The sequence below is a fragment of the Heterodontus francisci genome, chromosome 29 (genome assembly GCF_036365525.1).
Source record: "Heterodontus francisci isolate sHetFra1 chromosome 29, sHetFra1.hap1, whole genome shotgun sequence".
In the NCBI taxonomy this organism is placed as follows: domain Eukaryota; kingdom Metazoa; phylum Chordata; class Chondrichthyes; order Heterodontiformes; family Heterodontidae; genus Heterodontus; species Heterodontus francisci.
In genome coordinates, this window is record NC_090399.1 from 12,266,101 (window position 1) to 12,290,114 (window position 24,014).

General features: G+C 44.0%; 1 protein-coding gene across 1 annotated transcript in view; it reads right to left on the bottom strand.

The window, feature by feature from the left end:
• The window catches only part of LOC137345683 (zinc-binding protein A33-like), a 52,121-nt gene extending 29,297 nt beyond the window's left edge, over positions 1–22,824 (bottom strand). The window contains exons 1-2 of the mRNA XM_068008948.1: positions 22,773–22,824; positions 19,378–19,586 (exon numbers count right to left, since the gene is read on the bottom strand). Of these exons, the coding sequence (XP_067865049.1) occupies positions 19,378–19,586; positions 22,773–22,824 (261 nt within the window). The remainder of the gene's footprint in view (positions 1–19,377; positions 19,587–22,772) is intronic.
• Positions 22,825–24,014: the final 1,190 nt, after the last annotated feature.

Genomic DNA, 24,014 nt, shown 5'->3' on the forward strand with positions numbered 1-24,014 from the left:
CACACACAACTTCCCATCTTCCTTTGCGCTAGGTATGACTCCAGCCAGCGGAATGTTTTCCCCGATTCCCATTGACCTCAGTTTTGCAAGGGCTCCTTGATGCCATACTCGGTCAAATGCTGCCTTGATGTCAAGGGCAGTCACTCTCACCTCACCTCTTGAGTTCAGCTGTTTTGTCCATGGTTGAACCAAGGCTGTATTGAGGTCAGGAGCTGAGTGGCCCTGGCGGAACCCAAACTGAGCGTCACTGAGCAGTTATTGCTAAGCACGTGCCGCTTGATGGCACTGTTGATGACACCTTCCATCACTTTACTGATGATTGAGAGTCGGCTGATGGGGCGGTAATTGGCCAGGTTGGACTTGTCCTGCTTTTTTTTGTGTACAGGACATACTGGGCAATTTTCCACATTGCAGGGTAGATGCCAGTGTTGTTGCTGTACTGGAACAGCTTGGCTAGGGGCGCGGCAAGTTCTGGAGCACAGGTCTTCAGTACTATGCCAGAATATTGTCAGGGCCCATAGCTTTTGCAGTATCCAGTGCCTTCAGTCGTTTCCTGATATCACGCTGAATGAATCGAATTGGCTGAAGTCTGGCTTCTGTGATGCTGGGGACTTCAAGAGAATCTAGAACAAGGGGTCACTGTTTAAAAATAAGGGGTCACCCATTTCAGACAGAGAGGAGGAGAATTTTTTTTTTCTCAGAGGGTCGTGAGTCTTTGGAATTCTCTTCCTCAAAAGGCAGTGGAAGCAGAGTCTTTGAATATTTTTCAGGCAGAGGTAGATAGATTCTTGATAAGCAAGGGGGTGTAGGGTTATTGGGGGGTGGGGTGGAAATGTGGAGTAATTAGTTCAGTCATGAACTTATTGAATGGCGGAGCAGGCTCAAAGGGCCAAGTGGCCTAATCCTGCTCCTAATTCGTATGTCCATATGTATGTCTGTGGTGCCTCTGTTTGCTCTGAAACCACACTGGCTCTCAGGGAGGTTTTCTTCCTGCAATGGTAGGCACAAGCCTGTTCAGAAGTATTCCAGCCAGGATCTTCCCAGCAATAGAAAGGAGGATGATCCCACGATAGTTGGAGCAGTTTGATTTTTCTCCTTCGTTTTTGTACAAGGTCAAGATAACGGCATCAAGAAGATCCCATGGAATCCTGTCCTGTTCCCAGCAGGCCATGAAAAACTCACGGAGCTAGGTGCATAGGGCAGGGCGTTTGGAAAATCCTTGAAAAACTTGGATGCCCACCCAGGTTCCAGGCCATTGTGAAGCAGTATCATGAAAATCAGTACGGACATGTCAAGCAAAACAGCAGCCTCTCAAGTCCCTTCCGAATCTCCAATGGCATGAAGCAGGGATGTGTGTTGGCCCTGACCTTATTCACCATCTTTTCCAGCATGATGCTGCAACAGTCAACGGAAGACCTTAAGGAGGGAGTTTATGTACGCTTCTGGACTGATGGAGGCTTTTTCAACCTCAGTCGTCTTCAGGCTCACACAAAGAGACAAGAAAAACTCATCCATGAGCTTCTTTTCACCGATGACTGTGCTGTCCTGGTCCACAGTCAGGGAGATCTGTAAACATATTGTAAACAATATGTTTTTCCAAGGCAGCACAACTCTGCAGACTAAAAATCAGTTTAAAGAAAACTGAAGTCCTGCATCAGCCTTCACCCCAAGAAGAATATAGACCACCAAGCATTGTCATCGAGGAAACCAAGCTGAATGCTGTCAAGCAATTTAATTATTTGGGGAGCGCCGTCTTGTTTGATGCTACCATAGTCAAGGAAGTGGGCAACAGGCTCTCAAAAGCAAACAATACATTAGGCAGACAATATAAATGAGCGTGGAGCAACCACAGCCTCAGAGCACAGACCAAACTCAAAATGTACAAGCCATAGTCCTCACCACCCTTCTGTATGGCGCCGAGTCATGGGTCCTATACCACCGTCATGTATGCCTTCTAGAGCGCTTCCATCAGCACTGCCTCTGCAGCATCCTCAAGATCTGCTGGCAGGACCGCATCACAAACATTGAAGTCCTGGAAACAGCCATCATCACCAGCATCGAGGCCATCCTCCTGCAAAGCCAACTGCATTGGGTGGGTCACGTTGCCTGGATAGACGATAGTCGCCTGCCCAAGATGGTGTTGTACGGACAACTGACCACTGGTAAAAGGAACAGAGTGGCCCCATGCCAACGTTTCAAGGACTCCCTGAAGAAGTCACTCTCTGTGTGCCACGTGGACCATTGACAGTGGGAAGTGCAGCCAAGAGTGTGATGCCTGGAGATGCTACATCAGGAATGCTACAGATACCTTTGAGACTGAGCGAAGAACCAGCATGAAAGAGAAAAGGAGAAGGATCGATCCATTTGCCCCCAGCAGCAACTACACCTTCACTTGCATCCGCTGTGGGAGAATCTGCCGATCACTGATAGGCCTGATGAGTACAACCTTCCCAAATCTTCATCCGCGAAAAAAAGCCAGGATCTCCTATTTATCTTTACTAAACTAGGGAATTTCAATTTGGATAAAAGAACATTAATAATGTTATGGTCAAGTGAGGAGAGGATTGAAGGGTTTCCCTCTTTTCACGCTCCTTGTTTCACCACAACAGCTTTATTTACTCTTTTTAAAGTAGATGTACTTGCCAATTCAGTGAGTGTTTGATTATTTACGTGCTGTGATCATAAAAAGAGAAAAAATCGGACAGGTTTTCTTAAGTTAATCAAAGAAAGAGGTTAGTTGTATTGTATGTAAACCAATCTAAGCAAATAATAAACTATACTCCAACTTACTCTCACACACATACACACACTCACACAAAAATAGGTTACAGAGTGGGGAAGGGTAGATTGGTCGAATTAGAGACCACAGAACAAAAAAAAAGGAGTATACTGTCTGTGGAGTTTAGTGACTCGGCAGGCTTCCAGCTGAATTCAGTGGTCCTGAAGCTTTTGATTTGAAGAGACAGATGGCTGATTTGGTGGGTCTCTTGGAAACAGCGATGTGGAGGACTTCCTTCCAGGGGTCTCTGGTTGCAGCCAGAGGATGCAGAGGTGGTTGGTCAGCAAGCAGGGTTCGAAGCTTGAAAGCTGGAATGGAGAGAGAGAGAGAGAGAGAGAGAGAATGGAGGACTCCCACTTAGGTCTGCACTTGTCAGAGTCCAGATGCTTACCAGCCTGCTGCAGAGAAACACCAGCTTAAAACACAGATGGGGAGGGGGTTGGGGGTTTAGTCACATGACAGTCACCCAGTGATTCAAGCTTGGTAGTTAGCAGTGTCAAAGGCTTTGGTGAGATCAATGAAAACAATGTAGAGGGGCATCTGTTGTTCGCTGCATTTCTCCTGTATCTGACGAAGGGAGAACAGCATGTCAACGGTCGATCTCTCTGCATGAAAGCCACACTGTGCCTCAGGGTAGACGTGCTCGGTCAGCTTCTGGAGCCTATTTAGAGCGACTCGAGCAAAGACTTTCCCCACTATGCTGAGCAGGGAGATTCCACGGTAGTTGTTGCAGTCACCTCGGTCACCTTTGTTTTTATAGACGGTGATGATATTGGCATCGCGCATGTCACCAAAGCCTTTGACCTCGTCAGCAGACGTGGTCTCTTCAGACTACTAGAAAAGATTGGATGCCCACCAAAGCTACTAAGTATCATCACCTCATTCCATGACAATATGAAAGGCACAATTCAACATGGTGGCTCCTCATCAGACCCCTTTCCTATCCTGAGTGGCGTGAAACAGGGCTGTGTTCTCGCACCCACACTTTTTGGGATTTTCTTCTCCCTACTGCTTTCACATGCGTTCAAGTCCTTGGAAGAAGGAATTTTCCTCCACACAAGATCAGGGGGCAGGTTGTTCAACCTTGCCCCTCTAAGAGCAAAGTCCAAAGTATGGAAAGTCCTCATCAGGGATCTCCTCTTTGCTGACGATGCTGCTTTAACATCTCACACTGAAGAGTGCCTGCAGAGTCTCATCGACAGGTTTGCAGCTGCCTGCAATGAATTTGGCCTAACCATCAGCCTCATGAAAACGAACATCATGGGGCAGGACGTCAGAAATGCTCCATCCATCAATATTGGCGACCACACTCTGGAAGTGGTTCAAGAGTTCACCTACCTAGGCTCAACTATCACCAGTAACCTGTCTATAGATGCAGAAATCAACAAGCGTATGGGAAAGGCTTCCACTGCTATGTCCAGACTGGCCAAGAGAGTGTGGGAAAATGGCGCACTGACACGGAACACAAAGGTCCGAGTGTATCAAGACTGTGTCCTCAGTACCTTGCTCTCTGGCAGCGAGGCCTGGACAACGTATGTCAGCCAAGAGCGACGTCTCAATTCATTCCATCTTCATTGCCTCCGGAAAATACTTGGCATCAGGTGGCAGGACCGTATCTCCAACACAGAAGTCCTCGAGGCGGCCAACAATCCCAGCTTATACACACTACTGAATCAACGGCGCTTGAGATGGCTTGGCCATGTGAGCCGCATGGAAGATGGCAGGATCCCCAAAGACACATTGTACAGCGAGCTCGCCACTGGTATCAGACCCATCGGCCGTCCATGTCTCCGCTTTAAAGACGTCTGCAAACGCGACATGAAATCCTGTGACATTGATCACAAGTCGTGGAAGTCAGTTGCCAGCGTTCGCCAGAGCTGGCGGGCAACCATAAAGACAGGGCTAAAGTGTGGTGAGTCGAAAAGACTTAGCAGTTGGCAGGAAAAAAGACAGAGGCGCAAGGGAAGAACCAACTGTGTAACAGCCCCGACAATCACATTTTTCTGCAGCACCTGTGGAAGAGCCTGTCACTCTAGAATTGGCCTTTATAGCCACTCCAGGTGCTGCTCCACACACCACTGACCACCTCCAGGAGCTTACCCATTGTCTCTTGAGATAAGGAGGCCAAAGAGGAAGAGGAATTAGCAGTGTGTATTTCTTCTTGCAACTTAACAGCCCATGAGTGGGGATTTCTTTCTCACAACCAGGGTCCCATTGTTCAAGTAATAGTTTTGATGCCTTTCTAATGGGAACAGGCAGTTCCCTTAAATTTCCCAGGTCTTGGTTTTTGCTGAGACGGGCCAGATGCTCTGTCTTCACCTCACTGGCCTTGCAATATGGATACTATATTGCAAACTAGGTGGCCATCTTAAGCTACTAGCCAAGGTACCTTTTATCTGTTCCTTTTTAATTTCTTTAAAACAAATAAATTCAAGTCTCCAGTCAGTGGATTAAAAAAATCATTCAACATAGCACGTTGGTGTGACAATAAAAAATAATAATATAAGCCCAAGCTGGACTACAGGCATTAACTAGAATTGAATTAAGAAAATAATTAATTAGTTAGTTGAAACTCAATAAAGATGGCTGGGCAGATGGTGTGTTGCAGCTGTAGTATGTGGGAGCTGCTGGACACCAGTGTAATCCAGGGCAACCATATCTGCATTAAGTGTCTACGGCTAAAGGAGTTTTGACTTATAGTCGTGAGCTGGAGGCCAACCTACAGACACTGCAGTACATCAGGAAGTGGGCAAGTTACCTGGACACTTTGTTCCAGAAGGCAGTCACATCCCTTAGGATAGGGTTGTCTGATTTGGTCAGTGGTCAGGGACGGGAGGGTCTGACTGTGAATGAGGCAGCTAAGGGGATCAAGAAGGCAGAAGTGGAGGAGTTTCAGCCCTTGTAGTTGTCCAACAGCTTCTTGCAGCTTGTATGGATGAGAGCATGCACTGCAGGATGGAGGAGTGAACTGACCATGGCACCATAGTATAGGAAGCAATTCAAGTTTGAGAAGGAGGTAACTAGTAATGCAGTGGTAGTAGGACATAGTCTCTTCATGGGAATAGACAGAGCTCTTTGTAGCCGAGACCGAGAGTCCAGAAGGCTGTGTTGCCTGCCCGGTGCCAGGGTTTGGGACTTCAGCTCAGGGCTGGAGAGGAACTTGCAGTGGGAAGAGGAGGATCCAGTTGTTGTGGTCCACATGGGACTAACGACATAGATAGGACGAGGAAAGAGTTTCTGCATCAGGAGTATGAGCAGCTAGGGGCTAAATTTAAAAGCAGAACCTCAAAGGTAATAATCTGAGGTAATAGGGCAGGGTAGTGATTTGGATAAGGATAACCAGAGTGTGGCAGGAAGGGACAGAGTATACAAACATAAGAGTGCACCAGCAGCTATGGCCATAGATTGTAGAAATGGTAAAAGACAGAGTTAAAGGCTCTCCATCTGAATGTGCACAGCATTCATAACAAAGTGACCTGATAACCATTACAGAGACACCTCTGGATTATTACCTGAGCCAAATGCGAATTTGAGTAGGCTAAATAAGATTAGAGAGATGAACGGTTGGCTCAAAGACTGGTGTGGGAGAAATGAGTTTTGATTCATGGGGCAGTACCATCAGTAGTGGGGAAAGTAGGTGCAGTATTGTTGGGACAGTCTTCACCTCAACCATGCTGGGAAGAGTGTTCTGGTGAGTCGTATAACTAGGGCAGTAGTGAAGGATTTAAACTAAATAGTGGGGGGAAGGGAGCATGTGAGAGGAGATGTGGTAAATCAAAGGACAACAATGAGGTAATAGAGCAGGGTAGCGATTTGGATAAGGATAACCAGAGTGTGGCAGGAAGGGACAGAGTATACAAACATAAGAGTGCACCAGCAGCTATGGCCATAGATTGTAGAAATGGTAAAAGACAGAGTTAAAGGCTCTCCATCTGAATGTGCACAGCATTCATAACAAAATGGATGAATTGTTAGCACAGATAGAAATAAGTATGTATGACCTGACAACCAGGTCATGAATATTAAAGGATTTTTGATATTTTGAAAAGTCAGGAAGCTAGGGAAAGATGGTGTAGTAACTCTGTTAATTAGAGATGTCATCAGTACTGTAGTGAGAGATGAGCTTAACTCAAAAGAACAAGAATCAGTTTTGGTCGAGATAAATAGAAAAGCTAAGCTTGAGGGAGTAGTTTATAGGCTCCCTAACAGTTGTTATACTGTAGGACAGAGTTTACAGGAAGAAATAAATGGGGCGTGTAAGAAAGATAGCTCAATAATCATGGGTGACTTTAATCTGCATGTAGATTGGGCAAATCAGATTGGCAAAAATAACCTGGTTGAGTTCATAGAATGTATTCTGGACAATTTCTTAGTGCAGTATGTTCTAGAGTCAACCAGGGAGCATGCTATTTTAGACTTGGTAATGTGCAATGAGACAGGATTAATCAATAACCTCATGGTCAAGGAGCCTCTAGGTGACAGTGATCATAACATGATAGAATTTCACGTTCAGTTTGAAGAGGAGAAGTATGGGTCTTAGACGAGTGTTTTAAACCTGAATAAAGGTAATTACAAGGGTATAAAGACAGAGCTAGCTAAAGTGAACTGGGAAACTAGGTTAAAAGGTAAGACAGTGGAGATGCTTTGGCAGACTTAAGGATATATTTAATAACTCTCAGCAAAAATTTCTCAATCAGAAAAAAAGATTCTTTGAGAAGGATACATCAGCTGTGGGTTTTTAAAAATTCATTCATGGGATGTGGGCGTCGCTGGCTAAGCTAGCATTTATTGCCCATCCCTAATTGTCCTTGAAAATGTGGTAGCGAGCTGCCTTCTTGAACCGCTGCACTCCATGTGAGGTGGGTACATCTACAGTGCTGTTAGGAAGGGAGTGCCAGGATTTTGACCCAGCAACAGTGAAGGAAGGGTGATATAGTTCCAAGTCAAGATGGTGTGTGACTTGAAGGGAAACTTATAGGTGGTGGTGTTCCCATGCATTTGCTGCCCTTGTCCTTCTAGTTGGTAGGGGTCGCAGGTTTGGAAGGTGCTGTCTAAGGAACCTAGGGCTAAATAAGGAAGTTAATGATAGTATCAAATTGAAAGAAACACCATACAAATCTACAAAGATTAGTGGTAGGTCAGAAGATTGTACAGATTTTAAGAACCAGCAAAGGATGACTAAATAAAAGAGGGAGAAAATAGAGTACGAGAGAAAGCTGAATAGTAATGTAAAAACAGATGGTAAGAGTTTCTACAAATTTTAAACAGGAAAAGAGTATCTAAAGCTGGTGTTGGTCCTCTAGCAATTGAGTTTTAGGAATTAAATAATGGAAAACAAGGAAATGGTGGAGGCATTGAACAGGTATTTTGTATCTGTCTTATCTGTAGAAGACTTAGAAAACTTCCCAAAGATACTTAAATCAAGAGGTGCATGGGAGGGAGGAACTTAAAACAATCCACATCACCAGGGAAAAGGTGTTGGGAAAACTATTGGACCTAAAGGCTGACAAGTCCCCTGACCAGATGGTCTGCATTTGAGGGTCTTAAAATAAGTGACTGCAGAGATAATAGAGGCTTTGGTTATCATCTTCCAAAACTCCTTAGATTCTGGAAAGGTCCCAGCAGATTGGAAAATAGCAAATGTAATACCTATATTCAAGAAAGGAGGGCAACAGAAAGTAGAAAACTATAGGCCAATCAGCCTAACATCTGTCATAGGGAAATACCTAGAATCTATTATTAAGGTGGTTATAACAGGATACTTAGAAAATCATAATGATATCAGACAGAGTCAACATGGTTTTGTGAAAGGGAAATTGTGTTTAACTAATTTATTAACATTCTTTGAGGAAGTAGCAAACAATGTGAATGAAGGAAAACCTGTAAATGTTGTGTACTTGATAAGGTGTCACATCAAAGGTTACTCCTCAAGGTAAGGGCACATGGTATAAGGGGTAACATATTAGCATAGATAAAGGATTGGTTAGTTAACAGAAAGCAGAGTCTTTTTCAGCTTGGAAAGCTGAAACTAGGGTAGTGCCACAGGGGTCAGTGGTGAGGCCTCAACTATTTACAATCTGTACTAATGACTTGACAAAAGGAACTGAATGTATGGTAGCTAAATTTGCCAATGACACCCATTTAGGAAGAAAGTGAATTGTAAGGAGGAGGTAAAGAGTCTACAAGGGGATACAGATAGGTTAAGCGAGTGGGAAGAAGTTTGGCAGATGGAGTGGGAAAATGTGAACTTATCCACTTTGGAAGGAAGAATAGAAAAACAATTTAAATGAAGTGAGATTTCAGAACTCGATAGTACAAAGGGATCTGGGTGTACTGACAGATGAATCACAATAAGTTAGTATGCAGGTACAGCAAGTGATTAGGAAGGCAAATGGAATGTTGGTGTTTATTGCAAGGGGAATCAAGTATAAAAGTAGACGAGTGTTGCTACAACTGTACAAGGTTTTGGTGAGACCATGTCTGGAGTACTGTGTACAGTTTTGGTCTCCTTATTTGAAAAAGGTCGTAATTGCGTCAGAAGCAGTTCAGAGAATGTTCACTCAACTCATTCCGGGGATGAAGGGCTTATCTCATGAAGGAAGGTTGAACAGGTTGGGCCTATAGGAGTTTAGAACAATAAGTGGCGATCATGTTGAAACATATAAGATACTGAGGGGACTTGACAGAGTGGATACCAGGAGGATGTTTCCTCTTGTGGGGGAGACCAGAACTAGGGGGCACAGTTTAAGAATAAGAGTTCATCCTTTTAAGATGAAGATGAGAATTTTTTTCTCTCAGAGAGTCATTACAGTATGGAATTTTCTTCCCAGAAAGCAGTGGCGGCTGGGTCATTGAACTTTTTCAATGCTGAATTAGATAGATTTTTGATAAACAAGGGAGTCAAAGGTTATGGATGGAGTTGAGACCACAACGAGATCAGCCATGATCTTATCGAATGGCGGAGCAGGCTCACGAGGCCGAATGGCCTACTCCTGCTCCTAAGTTCGATGCTCCTATTTCCAGCTTGTTGTCTGGTGTAAAACTGGCATTAGGGATCGATCACTTTCTATAGTATCCACTTGATCTCCATTTCCTTTGTATCCTGAGTGTATGGTCCGAGATATGAAGTTATTTCAGAGAATATGTGAGGTTTTTTTAAAGTTGACTTGAAGTATTGTGAGAAATGAATATTATTGTATTTATTCTGCTGTTGAACCTATTCTTCTTTTGTATTTGTTTCTCACTGGCAAACAACCAATGAACAATGTGACAGGGGTTCCACCCCTTCATAAAATGTAAACCAATGAGTCAATCATCTCTCAAAGTGTTCCAGATGTCACACTTAAAACTGTCAAATATCAATATATCAATCACACTTCTGTCTAATTGACTGAAATAACTACCCTCTATTTTTAAGCGTTGATTTACACAGGTATAGATATGTCAGAGATGCACCCAATCAGGAATTACCAATCCACCTAAACCAATGAAGTTACTCAATTTTTCTCAATCCTGTCACAAAAGTTTTTTTTATTTGAAAGCATAGAATTCTGTGTTTTCAAAGACTGAGAAAAAGGATTTTCTGTGAACATTGAATGCTGAAACTTGGTGTTTGAACTGAGTGCACAAACTACAAGGGACCCATTTCCAAACAGCAGCAAAGGAAATGACAGGTCACGTGACTTGATTGTTAGCGTTTCAGTTTCATTTTTGCATTGTGGAAACCAATAAGCTGGACAGGCAGGAAGCAGAACAAACTGGATGGGACCTGTTTTTTGCAGACCAGAGAAAAAGACCTTTCCCTGAAAAGGATGGCATGCCTCTGTTGTAAAAAGAAATTTAACATTTAAGGTGCTGGCTGTGGTCTGCCTAAGAGGGAAAAGACCCCTGGAGAGGAAAAGATCCGGGGAAAAGAGGAGTTGCTGCTCTCCGTGGAGGAAAGCTGTTTTGCTGAAAGGAAGCCCTGAATTTCTAAAGTAAGCCTATTCCTATTGCCTCCAGGCTCTGAAAAATCTCTGCCTCAGGAGTGATTCCTGTTGCCTCATATGTTTTGGGAGATCCTGAAAACTCAAGAAAGCTTCTATTGCTCGACTGCTATTTCAAAACCCAAGTAGACTTGTTGCTACACTCTTTTCTGAAAGATCTGTGTTACACCTGCTACAGATGAAGTGTCATGAATGTCTACCCATCACAGACTGTTCATCAACCTCACCTGGAGAGACTTCGAGTAGCATTCGACTATTCAACTCTGGGACACTCACCGATCCAGAAATATCCTACAAGAACGTGACAACCTAATTATTTTATTATCCCTAAGAAACAGTTGTGATCCAAAACATCTTTTTAAAACCAGTTAACCTTTTTTTTTAATGTATGTGTGTGTGCATGAGGATTAGGAAGAGTACGAAGTTTTAAAAGCATCCTTTCACATATAGAGTTATCTCATCGTTGTTTAAGTCTTAATTTATTAATAAATAGTTAATTTTGTTGTTGTTTAAAGAAACCTGGTTTGGTGTGGTGGGGAACCAATTTGGCTATTTTTCTGGTAGGTGAGAAACTTTATTAATAGGCTATGACCTGTGGGGTAGTGGGACTGAATTAACAGTGCATTACTCCCACCTTGGTCATAACAATCTGACCAATCAGGTTCCAGAACTTTCAAAAACAATGAGCCAATAAAAGGCACTCAACCCTTTCATTTCTGATTTATTTTCACTGCCAGGTTGTTTCCTCCGCTCCCCCAATAGCTACAGGCTGAATAGATTATTTTACCGGTAAATACTCCGCAGCACTTCAAGGAGCAGGTTGAAGATATCAGTGTTTGTCATTTGGAAGCTGATGATGGATTTGGGAGAAAGAATTCAGAAACTTGCCCATGGAGTCACTTAGTCTGCAACTACATCACAATAATGTTGCCATGGCACTTTACAATGGGGATTTTGACACAAAATTGCAATCAGAAGTTCTGATAACATTAATACATTTGTGAAACAATTAGTCAACAAAGTTAATCTTACGTATAAATTGGTCCAACTCCTGTTTGATACAGGTCCAGTAAGTCTTATCCACTAAACCTCTCTAAGTTTTGCTTTACTCATCTCTACTTTTGGTGCAGTTGTGGCTTCTGCTACTATTGCAGCTCCTTTTGCAGCCACAACTATGTGCTGTGGAGCTGTTGCTGTGCCGTTTTCTTGCTATCTGGTGGGACTACACCTACAATTGGTGTCCCTGTTGTGGCCTTGGACGTTTTTGCTCTTTGTCCTCACCTGTTGCACCAACATTATTTTCGCAGCTGCTGGACTCCTGGATCTAGACTGTATAACCCATGAACAGTTCTCTAAAACCAGCACCGTCAAACCTCAAATCCTTCACCCAGTGCTGACAACTGTTGTGATCCCACTCCCTCAGTGTGCAACATCTCCTGCTACACCCTGATCCAAGCATTTTATCTAAAGTACCCAAACTTTTGAACAATCCGAATCTACTGATGGAAATAATTATGGTCACTAGCTTCTTAATTTGAAGAGTGCTAAATTGCAAATTCCAAGATAATTAAAATGTTTCCTGCTCTAGTTCCAGGTAGATAGTTCAGTATTGTGCTGAAGATACAACTGGTCAGCCACCTTATTGACTGAAGACTTGCCTATAATTACAGTCTGTCTGACCTATCACAGAATCACAGAATTGTTACAGCGCAGAAGGAGGCCATTCAGCCCATTGTGTCTGCACTGGCTGTCTGAAAAAGAAACTCTCTCAGCTCCATTCCCCTGCCTTCTCTCCTTAATCCTGCACATTCTTCCTTTTCGTATAACGGTCTAATTCCCTTTTGAATACTTCAATTGAACCTGCCTCCACCACGTTCTCAGGCAGCGAATTCCAGACATTAACCACTTGCTGCATGAAAAAGTTCTTCCTCATGTCACTTTTGCTGCTCTTACCAAATACCTTAAATCTGTGCCCTCTCGTTCTCGATCCTTTCACATGTGGGAACAGTTTCTCTCTATCTACTCCGACCAGACCCCACATGATTTTGAATACCTTGATCAAATCACCTCTCAGCCTTCTCTTCTCCAAGGAAAACAGTCCCAACTTCTCCAATCTATCTTCAGAACTGAAATTCCTCATCCCTGGAACTATCCTCATGAACCTCTTCCATACTCTCCAATGCCCTCTCATCTTTCCTCAAGTTCAGTGCCCAGAATTGGGCGCAAATACTCCAGCTGAGGCCGAACTAGTGTCTTATACAAGACAACATAACTTCCTTGCTCTTGTACTCTATGCCTCTATTAATAAACCTCAGGATGTTGTATGCTTTATTAACCGCGCTCTCAACCTGTTCTGCCATCTTCAATGACTTATGCACATATACACCTAGGTCCCTCTGCTCTGCACTCCTTTTAGAATTGTACCCTTTATTCTATATTGTCTCTCCATGTTCTTCTTTCCAAACTGAATCACTTCACATTTCTCTGCACTGAACTTCATCTGCCACCTATCTGACCATTCCACCAACTTGTCTATGTCCTTTTGAAGTTCTACACTATCCTCCTCACAGTTCACAAGGCTTCCAAGTCTCATATCATCTGCAGACTTTGAAATTGTGCCCTGTACACCAAGGTCTAGGTCATTAAAATATATCAGGAAAATCAAGGGTCCCAACACTGATCCCTGGGGAACTCCACTACAAACCTTCCTTCAGCCTGAAAAACATCCATTAACCACTACTCTTTGTTTCCTGTCACTCAGCCAATTTCGTATCCATGTTGCTACCATCCCTTTTATTCCATGAGCTACAAGTTTGCTCACAAGTCTGCTGTGTGGCACTGTATCAAACGCCTTTTGAAAGTCCATATACACCACACAACAGCATTGCCCTCATCAACCCTCTCTGTTACCTCCTCAAAAAAACCCAAGTTAGTTAAACATGCTTTTCCTTAAGAAATCCATGCTGGCTTTTTAATTAGCTCGCATTTGTCTATGTGACTATTGATTTTGTCCCAAATTATTTTTTCTAGAAGTTTTCGCACCACTGAAATTAAACTGACTGGCCTGTAGTTGCTGGGCTTACCTTTAGACCCTTTTTTGAACAAAGGTGTAAACAGTATCTTTCTTCAACTGTCGTCTCTAGTTTTATATCTGCCTTTCCTTCAGCAACCTTATCTCTTCTACCTTCAGTCATCTAGTTTTTATGTTACTGGACTACTATTCCAGAGAAATTGAGTTCAAAGATTTTGAAAATAAGCCCAGCAACTGCAGGCCAGTCAGTTTAACCTTGGTAGTGGGAACGCTTTGAGAAACGATAATTCGGGACAAAATTAATAGTCACTTGGTTGAATGTGGGTTGAGTAAGGAATGCCAGCACAGATTTGTTAAAGGAAAATCATGTTCATCATGTTTTTTGATGAGTTAACAGAGAGGATTGATGGGGATAATGGTGTTGATGTGGTGTATATGGACTTCCAAAAGGCATTTGATAAAGTGCCCCACAACAAACCTGTGAACAAAGTTATAGCTCATGGAATAAAAGGGACAGTAGAAACATGGATATGAAATAAGCTGACTGACAGGAAACAGAGAGTTAAATAAAAACAAGAAATGCAGGAAATACTCAGCAGGTCTGGCAGCATCTGTGGAGAGAGAAGCAGAGTTAATGTTTCAGGTCAGTGAACATTTCCAGCATTTCTTGTTTTTATTTCAGATTTCCAGCATCTGCAGTATTTTGCTTTTATTATTGGGAATCGGGGGGTAGTGGTTAATGGATGTCTTTTGGACTGGAGGAAGGTTTGTAGTGGAGTTTACCAGGGATCAGTGTTGGAACCCTTGCTTTTCCTGATACAGATTATTAACATGGACTTTGGAGTACAGGGCACAATTTCAAAATCTGCAGATGTTAAAAAACTTGGAAGCATTGTGAACAGTGAGGTGGACTTCAAAAGGACATAGACAGGTTGGTGGAATGGGCACATACGTGGCAAATGAAATTTAATGCAGAGAAGTATGAAGTGATTCATTTTGGTGGGAAGAATGCAGAGGGACAATATAAATCATAGAACTACAGAAAAATTATAGCACAGAAGGAGGCCATTCAGCCCGTTGTGTCCGTGCTGACCGAAAACTAGCTGCCGAATCTGATTCCACCTTCCAGCACCTGGTCCATAGCCTTGCAGGTTACAGCACCTCAGGTGCATATCCATGTATGTTTTAAAAGAATTGAGGGTTTTTGCCTCCACCACATTCCTGGCAGTGAATTCCAAACACCCACCACCCTCTGGGTGAAAAAGTTTTTCCTCATGTCCCCTCTAATCCTTCTATAAATCACCTTAAATCTGTGCCCCCAGTAATTGACTTCCCTGCTGTAGGAAACAGGTCCTTCCTGTCTACTCTATCTCGGCCTCTCATAATTTTGTCCACCTCAATTAAGTCACCCCTCAGCCTCCTTTGTTCTAAGGAAAACAACCCTAGCCTATCCAATTTTTTCTCATCGCTGCAACTTTCAAGCCCTGGCAACGTTTTTGTAAATCTCCTCTGCACTCTCTCAAGAGCAGCTATGTCCTTCCTGTAATGTGACCAGAACTGTACGCAATACTCCAACTGGGCCAAACCTGCATTTTATACAGTTCCAGCATTACATGCCTGCTCTTGTATTCTATGCATCAGCCAATAAAGGAAAGTATTCCATATGCCTTCTTCACCACTTTATCTACCTGTCCTACCACCTTTAGGGACCTGTGGACATGCACTCCAAGGTCTCTCACTTCTTCTACCCCTCTCAATATCCTCCCTTTTTTTGTGTATTCCCTCACTTTATTTGCCCTCCCCAAGTGCATTACCTCACACTTCTCCGTATTGAATTCCATTTGCCACTTTTCTGCCCACTCAACCAAACCATTGATATCATTCTGGAGTCTACAGCCATCCTCTTCACTTTCAACTACACGACTAGTTTTTGTGTGATCAGCAAATTTCCCAATCATGCCTCCCACATTTAAGTCCAAATCATTAATATAGACCACAAACAGCAAGGGGCCCATCACTAAGTGCTGTGGAATGCCACTGGCAACAGCTTTCCATTCACAAAACATCCATCAACTACCACCCTTTGCTTCCTGCCACTGAGCCAATTTTGGATCCAACCTGCCGCATTCCCCTGTATCTCATGGGCTTTCATTTTACTGACCAGTCTGCCATGCGGGACCTTGTCAAATGCCTTACTGAAATCCATATAGACCACAGCCACTGCACTGCCCTCATCACACCTCCTTGTTACTTCCTTAAGAATTCATTTAAGTTAATAAGACATGACCTTCCCTTAACAAATTCATGCTGACTATCACTGATCAGTCCATGCCTTTCTAAGTGGCATTAGAATTGATTCTAATAATTTACCCACCACTGAGGTCAGACTGACCGGCTTATAATTATTTGGCCTATCCCTCGCACACTTTTTAAACAATGATATAACATTCACAGACCTCCAATCCTTTTCATGAAGTAGCAGTGGGTGACCATTTTGGAGATAGCGATCATAATACAGCTAGTTTTAGCATAATCATGGAAAAGGTCAAAGATAAGACAGGAGTTAAAGTTCTAAATTGGGGGAAGGCAGATTTTACAAAACTGAGAGACGATCTAGTGAAAGTGGACTGGACACAGCTACTGGAAGGAAAATCAGTGGCAAACCCTTTTTTATTTCTGATGTCCACCCATATTGCTTCATTTGATGATTCATTTAGCATATCATCCCTCCTCATAGCTGTTATTGATTCCTTAACTAATAATGCTACACCTTCTCCTTTTTGCAATAAAATCCTTAATAATAATTCCTATCATAAAATTAAGGGTACAATTCTAAAGAGGGTGCAGTAGCAGAAGGACCTGGGTGTATATGTGCATCAAACACTGAAGGTGACAGGACAGGTTGAGAGCACAGATAATAAAGCTTACAGCATCTTAAGCTTTATTCATAGGGGCGGCGTAAAAGAGCAAGGAAGTAATGTTAAACTTGCCTCAGACACTGGTTCAGCCTTAACTGGAGTATTGCATCCAGTTCTGGGCACCACACTTCAGCAAAGTTATGAAGACATTAGAGAGGGTGCAGAAAAAATTCACGAGAATGGTTCCAGGGATGAGGAACTTCATTTACGTGGATAGACTGAAGAAGTTGGGGCTGTTTTCCTTGGAGGAGAAGTTTGGGAGGAGACTTGATAAAGGTATTCAAAATCATGAGGGGTCTGGACAGACCAGATAGTGAAAAACTGTTCCCACTGGTGGAAGGGTAGCGAACCAGAGGTCACAGATTTAGGTTAATTGACAAAAGAAGAAATGGAGACATGAGGAAGAACTTTTTCACGCAGGAAATGGTTAGGTCCATTAAGACATGACAACCTGATTGGCCTCCTTCTGTGCTGTAACGATTCTATGATTCTGAAGTCCCATCATGGCATTTTGAGAATTTGAATTCAGTTTAAAAAGCTGCTGCCAGTAAAAGTGATCAAGAAGTTATCGGATTGTTGTAAAAATGTATCTGCTGTCCTTACCCAGTCTGACCGATATGTGACTCCAGTCCCACACTGACTGCCCTTTGAAGTGACCTTACCACTTAGTTGCATCAAAACTGCTGCAAAGAGTACAGTGGTTCACATGTCCCACCACATTTTCAGGAAAATTAGGTGGGTAATAAATGCTGCCTTGACAGCCACACCCACATCTTGAGAATCAATAAACAAACGAGGCAGTGCCTGGTATCTTTTCACTAATTTAATCTCCAGTATCTTCACGAACTTTCCTTCAACAGCCTCAATCTATCCACCATTCCCAAATCCTTGGCTTTCTTCAGCACTTGTCCCTCTATTATACTAAAAATAAATCTGCCGTTGATTGTACTGGTCTCCAACTACATATCCTGAAGGTTCAGGGTCTGATGCTCTCCTGGCCATATCACTGATTGAATCTAATTCTATCCACTGACCCTCAGAGAATCTCACGCCGACTCTCTCCTGAAAATTCCTGTGCCTCTCATGGCAGCAATCCTTTTAAGCTGCTGATTAACAGGAGCTTTCCATATTTCTCCGCTTTGTGTTGGATCTGTCTTTTACCTTTTGGAATATTGCACAATAAACATGCATCGCTAACTCCATCTTAGTTATAATGTTCTCAGCTGTTTCCCTGAGTTGACATCTCTTATTGGCCTTTTCGGTTAAACTTTATTGAGAGCACACATTCCCTTTTAATTCTGTCTGCCATCTCTTTTTAAATCTTTCCTTCACTTGAGATTTTATTTTTACTGTTTACGTCTCTGGTCTATTTATCTGATATCTGCTGGTGTCCGTCGGTACAGGTGCCAAAGTTAATATTTAATTTTTTAAGTTTCCTTTGTTTCTTATGATTTGGCTTTCTATTAGTTGCAGTTCTCTAAAATGGGGTAAGTTTTGTTACTTTGTTTGGTTCAACAATGTCTCCTTACAGGTTCTAATAAACTTCCAATGTGCTTTCCTGTTAAAAAACAGGACAGGCAGAGGCAGATTTAATACCCTGAGGAATTGATCTGCTTCGGTTACCCAGTCCCTGTTATTATACCCAATTGCTGAAACTTTGTGCTGTTTGGGAGGCTTTGCTTGAAGCTTAACGATTTAGTTTAGAGATACAGCACTGAAACAGGCCCTTTGGCCCACCGAGTCTGTGCCGACCATCAACCACCCATTTATACTAATCCTACACTAATCCCATATTCCCACCACATCCCCACCTGTCCCTATATTTCCCTGCCACCTACCTATACTAGGGGCAATTTATAATGGCCAATTTACCTATCAGCCTGCAAGTCTTTGGCATGTGGGAGGAAACCGGAGCACCCGGAGGGAACCCACGCAGACACAGGGAGAACTTGCAAACTCCACACAGGCAGTACCCAGAATTGAACCCAGGTCGCTGGAGCTGTGAGGCTGCAGTGCTAACCACTGCGCCACTGTGCCACTTTACATCTGGCATATGAATAGGAGACACGTTCCGCAGATTGTCACTCGCCACCAAGACAGGATCGGTAGTGATCTGATCACAACAACAACTTGTATTTCCATAGCGCCTTCAAGGTAACAAAACATCCCAAGGCGTTTCCCAGCAGCATTATAACACAATGTAATGACACCAAGCCACAAAGGAGTTATTAAGTTCGATGATGAAGAGGCAGATTTTAAGGAGTGTCTCAAAGCGGAAAAGAGAGGTGAAGAGGTGTCGGAAGGGAATTCCACAGCTTGGGGCCTAAGCAATTGAAGGCACAACCACCAATGGTGGAGTAATTAACATCAAAGATGCACAAGAGGCCAGAATTAGAGGAGTGTAGTGATAACACACTGTACAAGAGATTTCCCTATACATTCGAAGAGCTGATCAAGTTACACAAATCTAACTCTCCCACTTTCTGTCCCTGCTTCCTTCAGCAGTAATACAAATCACAGCCCATGTCAGCACTCAGTAATTAAAGCAATACATATGCATTATCGAAACTCCTGAAATAGTGAGAGATGCTCAAACCCAAATCAATGAACACCGTGTGTTTAGGACACGGTTTTGTTTTTCTATTTTATAAGATATCCCCTCACCTTAAACTCTTCGGTAGCTTCTTCCAGTGGCAGTAAATCATGATGTTGATGACTTTTTGAACTCTGACAAACAACGCAGATGAGCTGATAATCAGTTTTACAAAATAATTTCACCTTCTCCTTGTGGAGGCTGCATAGCTCCTTCTGTTGATCACTCTTTAGCCACATCTCCCACATGTTGATCATCTCAAAGGATTGCTCAGATTGCACTGTGCTCCAATATAAACACTTTTAAATTTCTGTCTCTGATTCCAGCAGCAATATTATAAATCTCAGTCCAGAAAAGGGCAGGGTAGTGATGAATATCAACGGATTGTTGAAAAACCAGTCTGGTTAATTAATTTCCTTCAGGGAAGCTTCCACCCCAGCCCAGTCTGGCCTGAATGTGTTTCCCATCCCACATGGGATGGGAACAACAAGAGAGAACAGTAAAATACATATCAGGCAGAGCCAGCAGCAACAAGAAGGACAAGACTCAGACAACTGCAGCCCAGTTAACTCTGCAAAGTCATCACCGACGTCACCAACAGGGGACGTGAGTCCAAATTAGAACATTTGATCCACAGATTAGTTGAGCAATAGGCTGACAGAATCCCATGAGTGAGTTACCCAGACTCCTCCAACACCATTCCTGGGAATGTCCTGCTTCACTGACAGAATACACCCACCAGGGATGGGGTCAGAATGATATACCACCAGCTGGATGTGGTCCAACAACAGTGATTCCAGACCCCAAGATATCTCGTGGTTTCAAGTTACAAAAGGTCATGGAAAACTCCAACTGATCACCACCGACTGACCCGCTCAGCTGCTGAATCGGGACTGTATATTGGGTGAAACAGTGAGACACCAGCAACAAAACAGAATGTACTCTGGACAGGGGAATGTAACAGCACTGACCAAGGTAACCGGGTCCTGAGGGGTACAGAACGTACTCAGGACAGGGGAATGTAACAGCACTGACCCAGATAACCGGGTCCTGAGGGATACAGAATGTACTCTGGACAGGAATGTAACAGCACTGACCCAGATAACCGGGTCCTGAGGGATACAGAATGTACTCTGGACAGGGGAATGTAACAGCACTGACCCAGATAACTGGGTCCTGAGGGATACAGAATGTACTCTGGACAGGGGAATGGAACCGTACTGACCCAGATAACCGGGTCCTGAGGGATAGAGAATGTACCCTGAACAGGGGAATGGAACAGTACTGACCCAGTTAACCGGGTCCTGAGGGATACAGAATGTACTCTGGACAGGGGAATGTAACAGTACTGACCCAGATAACCGGGTCCTGAGGGATACAGAATGTACTCTGGACAGGGGAATGTAACAGTACTGACCCAGATAACCGGGTCCTGAGGGATAGAGAATGTACCCTGAACAGGGGAATGGAACAGTACTGACCCAGTTAACCGGGTCCTGAGGGATACAGAATGTACTCTGGACAGGGGAATGTAACAGTACTGACCCAGATAACCGGGTCCTGAGGGATAGAGAATGTACTCTGGACAGGGGAATGTAACAGTACTGACCCAGATAACCGGGTCCTGAGGGATACAGGATGTACTCTGGACAGGAATGTAACAGCACTGACCCAGATAACAGGGTCCTGAGGGATAGAGAATGTACCCTGAACAGGGGAATGGAACAGTACTGACCCAGATAACCGGGTCCTGAAAGATACATAATGTACTCTGGACAGGGGAATGTAACAGCACTGACCCAGATAACTGGGTCCTGAGGGATAGAGAATGTACCTTGAACAGGGGAATGGAACAGCACTGACCCAGATAACTGAGTCCTGGGGGACACAGACTGTACTCTGGACAGGGAAATGTAACAGCATTGACCCAGATAACCGGGTCCTGAGGGACACAGACTGTACTCAGGAGAGGGGAATGTAACAGCACTGACCAAGATAACCGGGTCCTGAGGGGCACACAATGTACTCTGGAAAGGGAAATGTAACAGTACTGACCCAGATAACCGGGTCCTGAGGGACACAGAATGTACCCTGGTCAGGGGAATGTAACAGCACTGACCCAGATAATCAGGTCCTGAGGGAGAGAGAATGTACTCTGGACAGGGGAATGGAACAGCACTGACCCAGATAACCGGGTCCTGAGGGATAGAGAATGTACTCTGGACAGGGGAATGGAACAGCACTGACCCAGATAACCGGGTCCTGAGGGACACAGAAAGTACTATGGTCAGGGGAATGTAACAGCACTGACCCAGATAATCAGGTCCTGAGGGAGAGAGAATGTACTCTGGACAGGGGAATGTAACAGCACTGACCCAGATAACCGGGTCCTGAAATACACAGAATGTACTCTGGACAGGGGAATGTAACAGCACTGACCCAGATAACTGGGTCCTGAGGGATACAGAATGTACCCTGAACAGGGGAATGGAACAGTACTGACCCAGATAACCGGGTCCTGAGAGATACAGAATGTACTCTGGACAGGGGAATGTAACAGCACTGACCCAGATAACCGGGTCCTGAGGGATACAGAATGTACTCTGGACAGGGGAATGTAACAGTACTGACCCAGATAACCGGGTCCTGAGGGATACAGAATGTACTCTGGACAGGGGAATGTAACAGTACTGACCCAGATAACCGGGTCCTGAGGGATACAGAATGTACTCTGGACAGGGGAATGTAACAGCACTGACCCAGATAACCGGGTCCTGAGGGATACAGAATGTACCCTGAGCTGGGGAATGGAACAGTACTGACCCAGATAACCGGGTCCTGAGGGATACAGAATGTACTCTGGACAGGGGAATGTAACAGTACTGACCCAGATAACCGGGTCCTGAGGGATACAGAATGTACTCTGGACAGGGGAATGTAACAGTACTGACCGAGATAACTGACTGACGATGGATGGTTGTGACCAGACCTATATCAGATGGTGACTGGGTGTCTCAAAGTGCTTTTCCGCCAATTAAGCACTTTTGAAGTGTCGTCATTGTTATGATGTTGGAAACACAGCAGCCAATCTGCATGCAGCAAACTACCACAAACTGCAATACAATAACAACCAGATAACATGGTTTTTTGTGATATCGTTTGAGGGACAAATATTGGCCACGACACTGGTGATAACTCTACTGGTCTGCTTCGAAATAGTGTCACAGGATCTTTTACACCTATCTGAGAGGGCAGACAGGTCCTCGGTTTAACGTCATCCAAAAAGCAGCACCTGTAGCAGTGCAGGGCTCCCTCTGTGTTGGACTGGAGTTTCAGCGTTGATTTTTGTGTTCAGATCTCTCGGGCTATGAAGATAGAGCAGGGGATTGGGAATGACTGGGTTGCTCTACAGGGAGTCAGCATGGACTTAATGGGCCAAATGGCCGCCTTCTATACTAAAACCTACAGTGAGGCTTGAAATCAGTATTTTCTGACTTGAAGGTGCTCGTGCTACCCATTGAGCCACAGGTGGCACACGCTCCATGTGCTTAAATGTTAAAGGTTATTACATAAAGTAGGCTTGTACTCTTTGGAATGCAGAAGGTTTAGGGGTGATTTGAAGGGGTTTTAGTATTTTGAAAATAATTGATGGGGTACACAGAAAAAAAAGTTTTCTGCTAGTGGGGGAGTCTAGGAAATGGGGACATAGCCTTAAAATCAAAGCCAAGTCATTGAGGAGAGTGGATAGGAAGCACATCTTCACACAAAGGGTGGTAGAAATGTGGAATTGCCTCCCACAAAAAGCAGCTGTCACCTCAATTCATAATTTTATATCTGAGATTGACAAATTTTCACGAGCCAAGTGTTATGCAGCCAATGCGGGTAAACAGAGCTGTGATCTGATTGCATGGCGGAACAGGCATGAGGGGCTGAATGGCCTCTTCCTGTTCCTATGTTCCCGAAGCAGCAGGTGAGCCCTGGATATAGAGGTTGTTCAGGTCAGGTGGAACACACTTCAGGTGTGCATCATTGTTTCTACCCAGGAGGGAACAGGAGGAAAAACAGCTTTTACATACTTGAAAAGTTGTGGTATCCCAACCCAAAGATGAATTCCAAGCTCTTCATTGAAACCTGCTGTGCTCCCTCTGCACAAGTCTGAAATATTGGGCTGCGTTTTACGTGCCCACTACCAATTTCGGCTGTGGGTGAACAAAACGGTGGCCTGCCTGTGCCGCGGAGCCGCCACAATTCCAAGCACGGCGGCTCATTTAAATAGCTGGGGTGGGGGGGCCAGAATCCGCCACCCCCCCTCCCGCCCCCCCCACTCCCGATCACGTGGAGGGAACAGGCTGTCCATCCCCGGCAATGGCGCCAGCTGCCTGTGCGCAGGCGCTGACGCCATTTTTAAAGGCCTGTTAGCCCTAACGGCTAATTTAAATATTTAAAGGTAAAGTGAATTAAAATAAATACATTTCTTTTGCCCCTTTCCTACCCCCCATACCAATTAAATTAATTATTTGCCATTGCCCCCCCAAAAACACTTATCTTTACCATCTGACCTTCCCCCCGCCCCAAAACTACAGAAACGTTTAACTACAACACTTCCCACCGTCCCCTACATCCATGATGATAATTTGACCCCCCTCGCTCCCACACTGATAAACTTACCTCCCTACCCCTCCCTACAAGTGCGGCCCCTCATTTCCCC